Genomic DNA, 14,889 nt, shown 5'->3' with positions numbered 1-14,889 from the left:
ACTTTAGTCACAAAAATAAGCAAAATGTGATTTGGTAGAAGAAGGGTCCTCTTTATTACTGACTGATTACCATGAAAGAAGCATTTTCCTGATATCTCTGTTGGCATTAACACTAATATTGACAATTTTTCCATGCTATTAAAATGATATGTTGCACTCAAACACAACACAACAGTAATCCTGTCATTTAATTTGTCAGTAATGTTCTTTTTTTCATATTTATTGTGTCATGATGCAAACAGATGCACCGGTGCAGCTCGTTCCTGAATATAATCTGTCAAATTCATCAGATTCTCCGTTAAAGCAAATCCAGATTATGTTCGTCTTTTTTTTTTTGTTTTGTTTTTTTTTTTGTTAATGAGAACCGTGTCGTGGTCGTTGAGAGAGTTTATCAGATCCCAACCTAGAAATTGTCTCCACACAGACTGAACCTGTTTGTCCTTTCGTGTTCCACGGACTGTCAGAAAATGAGACAGTGGTGGAAATGCTCCATTCCCCTGTGTGACAGGCAGGATAATTGGCTTTCAGTAACATTCAGTCCCCCGGAGAAGCAGGTGCTTTTCAGGGCCATGGTTTTCATAAAGTACTGTCACATCTGCTGAAGAGGACGCAAAGGTATAAGGAAAAATAACAGTGTGTGGAGGAGAAGTGTGACTCGACTGATTTAGTGTTTTCAAGACTGAAGGCTTCTTGACTCAATTTCAGTGTCAGAAAACTGGCGGTTATCAAGAAGCATCGTACGAACATCCACTGGGTCGTACCTGGACACACACTGGTTCCTAGAACGAGATAGAATTGGAAAATATAAGGCGAGCAAAAGACACATAATTTTCGACATTTAAAATGAGCACTCGCACACAACAGTGCGGTGAGACTGCAGCTGCGCCAAAAGAACAATTTGATGTCTCTGTGAGTACCCAACCAATAACTGGACAGATTTTTCTTTTTCAAATACAAATAAATATGTGTGGAGAGAAGGAAGCACACATTCAAACCATGCACTGCATATAAAAGTGGACGTAGCTTCCGAGTCTGAAAAAGGCCAAAACAGACGTGCAATACCATCGATGGCCACTAGGGTCTGGCTCCATAGATTCCCATTCAACTTCTCTTTTAAAGAACAAAGTCAATAAATTAAAGTTAATTTGGTGTCATTCGATAAATTCAATCCTTCTTATTAGTTTTTTTTGGCGGTCCATTTGAAAATAATTCCATCATTAATTAGATATTAGGCCTCAAAAAGTGGTATTTTTTTTGGGGGGGTGGGGAAGCGTGTCTGTTTGATTGACAGGCTCGTGGTGCAGTCAGGTTTCCGCTATCAGTGGGCGCGGCGTAGCGTCCCCATGTTACCAATCAGATTGAGTCAGATCCATCTCGCTCGTCCAAATGTGGTCACCTCTGGTTCCAAAATAAGCAAAATGGAGACAGCCAAAGTCCAATGAGTGATGTCACGGTTGGTTGCCACTTGATTCGAACAGAGAAAATCCCCGAGCCTGAACACCAGGTGAAAACCTACAGTATGTTAATTATTACTCTGCTTGCTCAAGCTTGTCAACACACACACACAGTACATGTCCAATTTCTGCACATCCAATTTCTCTTATCGTGGTCGGCCAACCGTGACACACCATGCATGAACTCATCCAATACTTGGTCGTATGTTTCGTAAAACCAACAATCAGACAATCACGGATGTTTGCACAAAAGAGCACTGTATAACACTGAGAACATCTTTGAGGATAATCATTTGTAACGATACAGCATTTGGTTTTTACCCTCCGCCTTTGGCCAAGCTCACTAACGTGTTAGTTTTGAGCATGTAGCGACAGGATCCTGCGTTTCCCACCAAGATGTGGTTAAAGTGATTTATGTTGTGTTGTCAGACCTCCACACAACAGAGTGGGAGAAGGAGCAAGAGTAACAACAGTGTTGTTTTAATTTTTCTTGGGGATTTTTGTCTTTACATCTGAGGCATCGGGAACAGACAGCTTTATTTACGTCTATCTGATTGATTTATATGTTGAATCTTATCATGTGAGATTTCATGATGCCCCTAAAAGCATGTTGGGTTGATAAGAGGGCCCAGTGCTAAAATGAATGGGTGTCCATTGGTCAGTATACATTTGTCATTGTCGATGTTTTTGAAACGTAACCAGGTTGTATGTATACTGGACATTTGTGGATGGATGGTGGATGTTGGGAGTATTAATTTCCCTCCCGGAATCGATAAAATTTAATCTTTTTGATGAATGTTTGATAATATTTTGTGGAATTTGGCCAGACGCCTGCAATGTCTTCTAGAAATTTCAGATTAAATGTCAGTTTGAGTGTGTGCTTGGCAGAGGTTAGTACGGGGCTTCCTTTTGCCTTTCAAAGCAGCCCTTGCTTCATTTTTTTTTTCTTGAACTCTGAAAATCTGCTGTTTATTCTGCGTCTCAAAACCTTATCCGCATCCCACTGCAGCACAAACTGAACGGATTTGATTCTTTCACTGCAGTTTTTGTCTTTCTTTGTAATCCCTACTTCATATCTCAACAATGGTCGTCTCCTCCCTGAATACATTCTTTGGGAACTTTCCCAGCTCTGTAATCTACCTCTCTTGTCACCTCTTGTTTTATTTTATTGCATTCTTCTTCTTTTTTTTGCTTTATTCTATGAGTTTAATCATATCTGTGACTGATGGTGTTAAAACACACTTGTACAAAATGTTAATCACATAATCATTTCATCTGTCAACACAGGAGCTGAGATAGCTTTTAGCCAGCAGTGATTTACTCAGATGTTGCTGAATATTGCTCCTCAGCGTGGCCCATTTCCTTGAGTCTCATGGGATGTCATAACGCTCAACTTGTCACACCAGCTCAGGGAGCGAGAGAGAGAGGTGCCGGGGAGAACTTTGAATACACCGAGAGATCGCTTTACATGTTATTGCCTCTTAGAGACATTTCCCCGATGATATAAACCTCTAAATTGCAAAGTGAAAAACCTGTTAATGTTTCAGCGCTCCATCATCTCCCACTTTTAAAGTCAATCCGTCAGCACAGCAATCAGCATTCCCCTCCACTCGTGAGCCATACAAGGGTGAGGAGACACACCGGTCTATTAGATTCCCACAGTTCCCTATCAAAGATATCCATTAGAGAGTCTTTATTGGGCTCAACACCATTTCCAACGAAAAAAAAAATCCAATTGTCTTTACTCTTTTAATACTTTTTATCTGGTGTTCCCTACCTCGTTCTTTTCGTACCTTCTGTATTACACTCTCGTCCTCTCTATTAACTGAGCATGATGAGGCAGATGGCTTGCACATCAGAAAATATCACATTAGACAAATGACAACAAAGAGCATTATTGCTAAATCCTTATTTAAACAGGCTTCACATTGAAGTTTGCTCTCAGTCTCTGGCTTCTTCCCCAAATGAACTCGCCGCACCTCGTAATGTGATCGGTCCAGTCTGCTGTAACTGTCTCTAGAAAAGCTTTCCACCACATTTTTTGGGGGGAACTGGCTGCAGCCATTTGTTACAATTCAGCGGCAAGAGTATTAGTGAAGTTGGCCACTGATGTTAAGGGATAAGCCCTCACAGGCGGTGGAAAGGTGTTGGATGGGGTTGAGATCAGGGCTTCGTGTAAGCCAGTGGAATACTTCCACACCAAAATTGAAAAAACTAAATCCCCACATTTTTATGGACCTCAGCTTTGTGTGTAGTCAAGTTGAAACCACAATTTTGCAAGCACACGTTAATGTCTGAAAATATAGTACATTTCCTGCTCTTCAGTTACATAACTTTCTTGCTATTTAATAGTGTTGTTGTTTTTTTTTTTTACTTTATCAAAAGTTGCATATAACCATTAAAGGGTCTAAAAAAAAAAAAAAAAAAAAAAAAAAAAAAAAAAGGCCGCCCTACGTACACAAATACACAATGGTGTTTGTTCCAGGTGTTTGTGTTGAGGTTGGACAACAGCATCTGTGGACCTTTATGCATACGCTGTACTACTAGTCTGGCTGTCATCTGTAGCGATGGAAATGTATGCATCGTTTGCTAAACAAACAATAAACAAAACTACTGGAAAGAGAAGGAATGCATTACAATACCAGAGACAAAAAAGTCACTTGTCTCGGCCTCTATTTTGACTTCATGAAAGTGCATTACCACATTATTACTGCTGCATCTGTCGGCGTTTCTCTGATTTCTATTCATTTGTGGACTTTTGTCTCCGCCGCGCGGTTAAAGACGGTAACGTCGCTGCGGTGATGTCAACAGCTCGGTGCTCATTGGTGTTTAAATCCTGCTCGTTGGTCGGCGTGCTTCTCGAAGAATTCAAACCGACTCACCGAAGTTGTTACGTGGGCATCTTTAAGGGGGGGGGGGGGGGGGGGGGGGGGGTAAACAAGTCACACACGCAAGATTTCCCGTTCACTCCTCGTGCGTTCAGATTATTTATCAGGTAATATCGTCGTTATATTTCATTTATAACTGGTGAGGCCGATGTAATTTCGCAGGCGTGCCGTGCAAGTTTAAAGCCTCTTTCTTTTAACTCGACGGTAGAAAACATATGACGTCGGGTGATACAGGAAAGACGCACGCTCGCAAGATCGACGCTCCGTTCCAGCCAATGGGAAAGCATTCGTTTCGCACGTTAAGCCCGCCTTCGTGCGAAACTGACCAATCGCCGTTCCGAACGGCTACTTCCGCCACACGGGACGGAGCGTGTTCCATTGTACGAGCCGTTCCGAAAAGAGTGCCGCGATTGTTGAGGTTTGCGGGCGTTTAAACGCGTGGGTCTTTTTTTTTTTCCCCAAAAAAACAAAAAAGTTGTCGCAGACGCCGGAGGCCGCCGAGTAGGTCCGAGGTCACGCGTGAGGTTGTTGTCGGGGGAAAAGTAGAGGCTGGTTTTACGGAGGGGAGGGAGAAGGGAGAGGGAGAGGGAGGAACACCGAAGGAATCTCTGCATCGGCGGCGGCGGCTCGTCCAACCTCGCTCGGTCCCCCCTCCGCCCCCCACACCCGCTAGCACCGGGGCTAAAAGTCAAGCGGTTTAGCTGGTTAGGTGGCGTGAATCCGACGGGAGATTTGTAGGGATATGTCTTCAAACCGGGGGTACGGCGTTTCGTAAAACCGGCCAGCATTTTTAAAAAAACAACAACAACAACGACAGCTGTTAGCTCGCGAACTAGCCACTTAGCCGAGTTAGCTCGCTAGCTAAAGCCAACATTAACCGGGATAAAAAAAATTTTTTTAAAAAAAAGGGGGCACTTTTTTTTAATTTATTATTTTTATTATTATTATTAGTATTATTATTCTTATTATCGCCTGGGATTACTGAACAAAGATCATCCCCAGACGTCCAGAATGAATGGGTTCAGCACCGAGGAGGACAGCCACGACGGACCGCCTGCGCCGCCGTTCTACGGGCAGAGCTGCTGCCTGATCGAGGACGGAGAGCGCTGCGGCCGCTCGGCTGGAAACGCCTCGTTCAGCAAGAGGATCCAGAAGAGCATCTCTCAGAAGAAGCTCAAGCTGGACATCGACAAGAGCGTAAGTCCCCCCACCCACCCACCCACCGGTCGCTTCCGAAGTGCGGCATGTCAGCTGAAAAGTTGGGCTATCATCGAGGAGGGAGGGAGGCTGAAGTCAGCTTGCGATTCGACACTTAAGGGAAAACTTGGCTTGAGCTTTCAGCTCCGTTTTAATGTTGTAAAAACAACAACAACAACAAAAAACACTTTGGAAACTATTTAAGAAACGTCAGTCTGTGTGGGATCATTTAATCCAGGTTTGACCTGTTTAAGTAAAGTGTTGTTGTTGTTGTTTTTTTTTAGATCGACCCAGTTAAAAAATACGAAAGAAAAAAAAGCAGTTAAATGTCCCCCTTTTTTTTATTTTGATCAATTAGAATAAATCTTTTTGTAAAAGCTTCATCTGAAATGTTTTAACGGGCTTTTCAAAACAAAATGTGCTCAACGACAGAAGCAGCAACTCGGTTGTAAATTCACTGAAAAGTTTCCCCTTAAGGACGAATCGGAAGCTGACTTCAGCGTCGTTTGGACCCGTCAGCTGTTCGCGTCGGTTGACGTGAATAAACAAAACAAAACAAACAAAAAGGACATGATTCGTATGTTTCCGGAGTCGCTGGTGGTTATCCTCGGTCCTCCCCGGCAGCCTCGGCTGTTCTTCGGCTCCATGCCGGCTCTGCTACCGGGGAGGAGGAGGAGGAGGAGGAGGAAGAGGAGGAGGCGTTGCAGGTAAAGCAGCTCAACAGTTTCCTCCCAACACGCCCCCGCTGCTCCTCATAAAATGGCTGTTGGCAGGAGAAGCCCGGTTATACAAACTGTCCCTTTAAAAAGCCGGCAGTTTAATGTCGGGGCGAAGAAGTGCGTGTACGTCTCTCTCTCTCTCTCTCTCTCGGTGGTGAGCATGTTTTTTGCCACCGTTTCCCAACTGCAAACGTACTTCTGTTCACGGTGTCCGGTGCCACGACATGTAGACCGTGAAACTCCTCACGTGGTTTCATGTCAGATGCACAAATGGATCCTACATGGCACCAAAAATCGAAATATCAGAGGGAAAAAAAAAACCGATTTCTGGATACGAACTTCCTCTGCCGGCAGTCATCTTGACAAAACCCTGGGATGTTTGTGCCGTCCCTGGAAATACAACTTTATAGAAAGCACTTCAAACCGGCTCCACCTGCAGCAGCTACATTAACATGCTGTTTACACACTGATGCCTCCCTATCAATAATCTAATGATGTCATGTATAATAATAATACATCAGTCAGGGGGAACAAACGCGCCGCTGAAACGTCTGCACTTTAACTTAAGAAATATTTTTGTCCATGCAGGACTTTAATGGAGTATTTTTTTTTTTCCATTGCAGTATTTGTTTACTGGACTGTAAGTACAAGTTAAGTGGAACGATCCTGTTGCGCAACGCAGCCTCGTGTCCAGTCTAAAGTTAACAACGTCACTCGTTGTTTTTGTTGTTGTTTTTTTTTGGCGTTAGAGCAGAAATTCAGATGTCGTCCGTTTAACACTCGTCGATGTCTTTGACAGGTGCGGCACCTCTACATCTGCGACTTCCACAAGAACTTCATCCAGAGCGTCCGCAACAAGAGGAAGAGGAAGACGAGCGACGACGGAGGCGAGTCCCCAGATCACGACGTGGAGGTGCCCGAGGTGAGACGGACGTCACGGTCGAAGCGCCGCACAGTTGTGTTTATATTCTCCATTTCTATAAGTTTGTCTTGAGATGATTTTTTTTTTTTTTAAGGCAGTCTTCAGCATGTTTAACATCGACCCACAGATTTTGAATGTTCAGGTCATTTTGTGGGTTTTCTCCAAATCCTCCAGCTGGTGTTTCTTGAAGCAGGTCGCGGTGGATTTTAAGTTCCGCTCCGGGTGATTATCTTTCCTTTCAGTTTCGTTTTACTGACGGACTTTAAAGGAATATTCTTCCGTCCGTCTCCGATGCCGCCGCAGAACAGCGAGCGAGGTGTTCTTTTCATTCAATTCTGCTGCTTCTTTTTTTTCACCAAACCTCCTGCGATCGTAGCGAAAGACCAGAATTGACTTCATCTCGACAGTAGTTGTTTCCTAAAGGACTCTTTGCTTCTGCAGACGTTGTTTTCAAGCCTTCGATGCAACAAACGGTTCAAGCTTAAGTAAAAAAAACAAGGAGTTCATGTTTTGTTTTTTTTCCTATTTTGCTTTTTTCATATAGATATATATATATATGAAGCTGCCTAACTTGTGTTCATGTTACGAAACTGAAACCTGTTTTTGAAATGGGTGAAATCACATTTTCCCAGGCAGGCGTAATCACATAGAATAAATAACAAACAAACAACTATTTGTTGGGGTCGGTCCTACGGGTCCCAACTTAACTGCCATTTCAGACGTGGAAATTTGCAATCTCGAGGTGCTTTGATATGCTTTTATAACCTTCCCTGCTTCTTCACCATTAATTAGTAAACAGTGATTTCATGCACACTTGCTGTGGCTCACAAACCAACAAAAAAATATGTCATTTGGAGGGGGGGGGGGGTCCCTAACTTTTGCATACTTTGCAGATTAACCACACAAAAGAAATCGCAACGACACAACAGAAAACATCAGCTCATCAGAATACATTCGGATTACCAGCGTTGCCCTTTTTAAGAAATTCATATTCATCCCGTATTTAGTTCTTGGTGTGTGTTTTTTTTTTTTTTAATTATTATTACTGCGGTGACCCAGTTTCTCCGCGGAGATCGTTAAAGTTTCATCTCCTTTAAAAGCTGGAAACGAGGTAGAGGGAGTCTCGCTGAAACGTCGTCCTGAGACGGAGGCCCGGTGAGACGTTTCCATCCATCTCTGTCTCTCTCTGTCTCTCTCTGTCTCCCTCTCTGATCTCCTGCCTCTGTTGCCGTTTCCAGGTGGACCTCTTCCAGCTGCAGGTGAACACGTTGAGACGCTACAAGCGACACTACAAGCTGCAGACCAGGCCGGGCCTCAACAAAGCCCAGCTGGCAGAGGTAACGGCACCCAAACAATCACACCAACGTGTTGTCTGTTTGTTTTTGTTTTTTTTTTGTCTTCCAAGCCAAAACGAAATCACTCCTAATCCAAGAAATAAAAAATGTACGTGAATTGTTTCTGAGAACGATTAAAAAACACCAAAAGCGGCTCCGTTCTTCTTCCTGTCAGGAAATCTGTGGACTCGATGTCCCGAGAGGATGGAGTTTGTGCCGCTTGCTCTATAATTCACAGATGAGTAAAAAAAAAAAAAAAAAAGAAATCACAGCTGAGACGACGTCCTCTCGTTTTAAGTGTTTTTTCAGGGTTCCCACAGGTCAGAGAATTTCATGCCGTATCAGGGAAATTTAAAAACTCTTTTTCCAGACAGGAAAAGTCAGGGAATTTAGTTTGCATGTTTAAATTTGAGTTGCCATTAATCAAAATGTAATATTTTCTATGCACTTTTTTTTTTTTTTTTTTTTTTTTTTTTTTTTTTTAATTGTGTTATTAGCCCTTAAGTGAAGATGTTTTTTTTTTCTTGTACCTGTTTAGGAAGTCAAACGTGCCAGAAAAATGTCGATTTCAAGAGCTTTGGCAACAACGTGACGTCTTAAAAGCCCGAGTGATAAATAAAGACGACAGAAAAGCTAAATGCAAAGTTTGTAAAACTGCTATAAATCTATCAAATGAAGTGTGTTTGGCTTCTTACCGGTCCAATTTGAGAGAAGACTTCATTTTTGCACTCGGTTTTATAAGCTCTCTTGCGCGTGATCGTAATTGTGCAGCAGCTTTAAGCAGCGAAAAGTTTTGAGCTCGCAAACTGTCGGCAATAAAAAACGATGTGGCTGCTTGGCGTCCGCAGCCTGTTTTTCTGTTTATTAAAGTTCATTGAATTTCAGCTTTTTAGTTCGGGGGAATTTGACCGAGAGTGGGAGATGTTGTTCAAAAAATGCCTTTATGTCCCATAAAAGAAAAAAATAACACATTAACGTTTTGTTTTTTTTTTGCATTGGTCGTTTCCAAAATATGTTAATTAGCCCAACGTTCAACCTGTAGCTTTCTCTTTAAGGATTTCTTTGGAAGTTTTAGGCCCCAGAAGTTCATCGTCTTTGGGAACGCCGAGCTGCTCTCATTAGGTGTGTGCGGGCCTCTTTCCTCTCGGCTCCACCTTCCTCATTTACCGTGATATACGTGGGTGTCGGAGGGTCCCGCTCCGCAGTAACCGGTCACGGACAGATTGTTCGACTTAATTTTCGAAACCGACAGGTGGACGTCGTGCAGCTTGCCCCCACCCCCATCGCCCCATCGCCCCTCTCACCCCCCCCTCCATCCTCACAAATACCTTCTGCACGCGGTGCGCCCGGTCGGGACGTGACTCGCCTGTTCACTGGGAATGAATGGGAGTAAACTTCAGCTGTAAGTTGGATGTTTCCTGAGGCCTTCAGTTGGGGGTTCTGAACCCCCACCCACCCACCCACCCACCCCCCACCATGAATGAGCCTTCCCACATCATTAATAAAGCGGCAGTCAACGCCCCCCCCCCCCCCCCCCCCCCCCCCCCCACACACCACACACACACACAACCAGTTACAGCTGTCTTCGGTGGCTGCCGGGTTTGTTTGCTCCTTTTTTATAAAGACAAACAACCAGGAGTCCGGCTGCAGTTTTGAGGGCCTGATTAAATTCCTCCCCTCCGCCCCCGCTGGAAAATATGACAGTCGGCGTGTTCAAAAGTCTCACCGTCTCTCTCCGTCTCTCTCCAGCGATCGTCCTGGTCGTGGGCTTTTTTAAACAGTTTTTCAGCTGCTCCGTTCACGCTGGGCAGAGTTCCAGGGAGAAGCTCACCATTAAAAACAAACAACCACCCAGGAGTTACCATGACAACTGGCTGACAATACAACACCCAACAAACAACAACTTTTGTCGCCCGTTGTCGGAAATAAAAAGATTTTGTTCTTGTAGGCTTAAAAAAAAAAAAAAAAAAATAAGAGTTTAAATCTGGCTTGTATTTGAGCACGAGAGCTCCAGCTGCACTACTTTGTGCAGACCACAAAAACAAACCAAACAAACACAAAAAGTCCGTTTCATCACGGCCGTCCACACGATCGTCAAAACCTCAAAGAAAGCCCATGAATCCCAGACTGTGTGACGCCGCAGCAGGATGCAGCTCTGGCACACACCGGCAGAGTTATTACCATCACGGACATTCATTGAAGCGATCGTCGTCGTCGTCGTCGTTATGACACGTTACCTCCCTCCGAGTTCCTGTACTTAGCAGCAACTTTTAGTTTGAATTGAATTTGTCTTTTTTTTTTTTTTTTTTTGGGCCTTCAACTTCTTCACGCCCCCTTCTGTCGGTCCCAGCGACAGTAGAGAGCGGTACTTCATGGGGTCGGTCGTTGGCGCCCAATTTCTCACAAATTCTGGTCGTGAATGAAGTCGTGTTGAAGACATGTTTACAGCACCGTGAGATCTGCGTCTTCAACAACAACAAAAAAACTGTTAGAGGACTTTTCTTTCTTAACTTCTCTGATGTTTTATCCTCAGAAACGAAGCCCTTTTCCACCGGACAAATCCTGAAATGATTTTTTTCCGACACCTCTTAACGAGCTCTCTTCCTCCCCCTTTGTCCTCGTCCTGCAGACGGTGAGTCGTCACTTCAGGAACATCCCCGTCAACGAGAAGGAGACGCTCACCTACTTTATTTACATGGTGAAGAGCAGCAAGAGCCGCTTGGACCAGAAAGGGGACGGTGGCAAACCGCTGGACTAAACCCCCCCCCCCTCCCCCCCCCCCCCGCCCACCTCCTCACCCCCACCCCCACCCCCACCCGACAGCAGCAAGCATCGACGGCAACAACCACAGTGACAAAACAGCAGCAGCTACACACACACACACACACACACACACACACACACACACACACACGACAATAACAGCAGCAACAACCAAAACCAGCTCCTCCCGCACCACCACCACCACCACCACCACCCCTCCCCCGTCAGGTGAGAACATGAACTCTTGTCCTCGAAGGGACATTAAACGGAAGTGGTGGAGAATGAAGGCGGGGAGGGGGGGGGGGGGGGGAGAGGAGGTGGAGTGAGCTCGCCTCGGCACACGTTGCCGCCCTCTCCTCCCCCCCCCCCCCCTCCCCCTCCCCCTCTCCTCTTCACATAAATGCAGTCTCATGTTGTCACCGGGGTCGGTCCTCTCCGACTCGGCCTTCTGCAAGGTATTTCCAATTCGCGAAAAAAAAAAGAAGAGAAAAACCCCACAAGCGAGGTCCATAAAGACTGTCGAGGACCACGACTCCCCCTGCAGAGTTCTACGTCGTCCTACTGTAATGTAACTGTCTATATGTACAAAAGGAACCGCGTCCGATCTGGTTGAATGCAATGTACGAGATAGCTGCCTTAAGAGTTAAAAAAAAAGAAAGAAAAAAAGAACACGTTTTGGTCATTTGTTTTGTTTTTTTTCGTTGCCGAGTCGACTGTTAAACGTTCACCGCGAGTGATGCTTGTGCCAAACAGGAAAGTGAATTGAATGATGCCGAGTGGACTTTTTTTTTTTTTTTTTTTTTTTTTTATTGTTTTTAATCTTAAACAAATGGCTGGTTGGAAAGAGGCGGAGCCTTCATCGACGTTCACATCTTCAAATATCGGGGCTCGAGTTCAGTTTAAAAAAAAAAAAAAAAAAATCCAAATCGCTTCAAATTGAAATAGAAAAAAAAAAATTCTTCAATAGCATTTAAAACTGAACTTATCCCTGATGTTTACTCGTCGCCTCTTTCCAAAAAGGACGTGACGCATTTACAAGATGGTGTGGAACGATGTAGCATTTGGCTTACGGCCCCGCCCACTCTTTTCCTGCCCTTTAGTTGGTTTTTTTTTCATACTTATAAACACACACATGCTGATTTATCTCTGTGCGTAGCAGGTGTTGGTAGCTACTTTCATTTTTTTTATTTTATTTTTTTCTCTTTAGTTCAGCCTTAATTCTACAAGTTGTATAAAGTTGTGTTTTTTTTTTTTTTGTCTGCGTATATGATTTAGATTTTTCTCCATCCTTTTTTTGTTTCTCGCGTGAAGTGAAAGTTGTGCGTATGCGAGTGATCCGGCTGCGAGAGTAATTTTAATATTTAAGAGCAATGTTTATAGTGGGCAACGTCTAAGCTCTTGATTTTACTACCTGGATGTATTTCACGACACTGGGGTCGAAGCCTTCCTTCCGTGTGATCTGAATTTTAATGACAGTTTGTTGGTGACGACTGAATAGTTTCACATTTTTGTGCCCCGTCGAAAGTATCCTGTATGTCTCCGAAAATGTCATCGCGACATGAATTTGGCTCCAAAATGGCATCGGACCGCGACTATATTTGTTTTAATTCAACATCAACAGTCCAAAAACGCCAGAAATTTGAATTTAAAATTGTCTTTTTTTTTTGTTGTTGTTGTTGAATTGGGGATTTTTATTTTTTTTATTTTTTTTTTTTTTCCCATGAGTTTCAGTTTGTGATTGAAAAGGACTGAAAGCCCTCAGTGAGTCCCAGGTAACACGTCAAACGTTGTGCACTGCTGAAAACGTAAAAGTTTAAAAACAATTTTTAATGCACTGCTGAAGCCCCCCAGATGACATACAAGTTAGGTGTTTTACATCATCTCTGATCCATCCTCGTGTAACTGCGTGGATTGATCTCGCAGTTGATTTTTTTTATTTTTTTTTTTATTTAACTTTGTCCACCACACTGTTTGCCTACATTTAACAGGGTTTTTTTTTTTTTTTTTTTAATTGTCTCATTTTCAATTTTGCTTGTAGGTTTGTTAGTGTCATGTAGATAACACCCGTCTTTATTAACATTATAGGTCACGCCACGCCATTAACCTAATTGTTGTATTAGAAAAAAAAAAAACATATTTAAGTACAGCTGCTTATTGCTCTCAATAATAATATTAATAAATGTATTGTACAGGGAGAAGCTACAGTCTCGTCTCTGCTTTGATGCATGTGTTACACGTATATGCTGTTTTTAGTCTAAATGACCGAATACGTATACAGAATCTATGAACATGATATTTGTAGATGTTAAAATTAAGGATGAAGAGAAGAACCAGATTTTTCTTTTGTCTTGGGAAATATTGCAGATTCTTCACGGTGTGTTGTTTCAGTAACAGTCATCAACCACCAGGTGTCACTATTGATCCTCCTTATAAATGGAGGGCAGCAGGACAGAGTGGTGGATTTAATTTGGAAAAACTACGTGATTTTCAGACTTTGGAAAAAAAAAAAAACGTTTCTACAAATACGTCTTTATAAGGCTCTCAGTTAACTAAAATGTGGAGGAATATGACAGATTTGAATCCTCGAGGGATCATCTAAAAAGAGAACGTTTAAATTAATCCATTTCGATGATAAAAATGTGGCCTGTGGTATGACTTTATTATATTTTGGACGACCATAGTACCATACCATAGTATGTTGTCCAAAATGTCATGCTATAGTTTGCCATTTTTTTCATCCAAAAAAAAAAATCACCAAAAAGTCATGTTTGATGTTTTTTTTCAGCCAAAAAATTTATATAGTATAGTATGACTTTATATTTTGGACGACATGCTATATATACTATGACTATGATATTTTGGACGACGTACTATAGTATGACTTTTTTATGATATTTTGGATGACATGCTATACTATGACTTTGATATTTTGGATGACGTACTATAGTATGACTTTTTTACAATATTTTGGACGACATGCTATACTATGACTTTATCACATTTTGGACGACGTACTATAGTATGACTTTTTTATGATATTTTGGATGACATGCTATACTATGACTTCGATATTTTGGACGACATGCTATACTGTGACTTTATGATATTTTGAACGTGAATATGAAGAGAAAGGTATGTCGTCCAAAACGTCATGTTATAGCATGCCATTTTTTTCGTCCAAAAAAAATCACAAAAAAGTCATACGTATGACATTTTTTTTCAGCCAAAATATTTTAAAATGCCTAAAAATGTACGTTATGCACATGAGATTAAGAATGCCAGATTAAGAATGCCATATTATGTACGTGAGATTAAGAATGCCAGATTATGCATGAGATTATGAACATCAGATTAAGAATGACAGATTATGTGCGTGAGATTAAGAATGCCATATTATGTACGTGAGTTTAAGAATGCCAGATTATGCATGAGATTATGAACATCAGATTAAGAATGACAGATTATGTGCGTGAGATTAAGAATGCCATATTATGTACGTGATATTAAGAATGCCAGTTTATGTACATGAGATTAAGTATGATAGATTATGCATGAGATTATGAACATCAGATTAACAATGACAGATTATGTGCGTGAGATTAAGAATGCCAT

General features: G+C 42.5%; 1 protein-coding gene across 1 annotated transcript; it reads left to right on the top strand.

The window, feature by feature from the left end:
• The first annotated feature begins 4,406 nt into the window (after positions 1 to 4,406).
• Positions 4,407 to 13,475, top strand: LOC138196161 (histone deacetylase complex subunit SAP30L). Its single transcript, XM_069145955.1, has 4 exons — positions 4,407 to 5,539; positions 7,058 to 7,180; positions 8,419 to 8,517; positions 11,144 to 13,475. Exons 1-4 carry the CDS (start codon positions 5,354 to 5,356, stop codon positions 11,270 to 11,272), a joined length of 537 nt encoding a protein of 178 aa, XP_069002056.1. The 5' UTR covers positions 4,407 to 5,353; the 3' UTR covers positions 11,273 to 13,475.
• Positions 13,476 to 14,889: the final 1,414 nt, after the last annotated feature.

This window comes from Embiotoca jacksoni, unplaced genomic scaffold (genome assembly GCF_022577435.1).
Source record: "Embiotoca jacksoni isolate LCO1_2020_lvr unplaced genomic scaffold, fEmbJac1.0.p SCAF_13, whole genome shotgun sequence".
NCBI lineage: Eukaryota > Metazoa > Chordata > Actinopteri > Embiotocidae > Embiotoca > Embiotoca jacksoni.
This window is presented reverse-complemented; position numbering and strand designations above follow the sequence as displayed.

What these genes read in the sequence shown, in the direction of transcription:
- LOC138196161 (XM_069145955.1), top strand. Translation starts at nt 5,354, where the DNA reads ATGAATGGGTTCAGCACCGAGGAGGACAGCCACGACGGACCGCCTGCG. An exon ending in AGCTGGACATCGACAAGAGC is followed by an intron (nt 5,540 to 7,057) that starts GTAAGTCCCCCC and finishes TGTCTTTGACAG; the next exon opens with GTGCGGCACCTCTACATCTG. An exon ending in ACGACGTGGAGGTGCCCGAG is followed by an intron (nt 7,181 to 8,418) that starts GTGAGACGGACG and finishes TGCCGTTTCCAG; the next exon opens with GTGGACCTCTTCCAGCTGCA.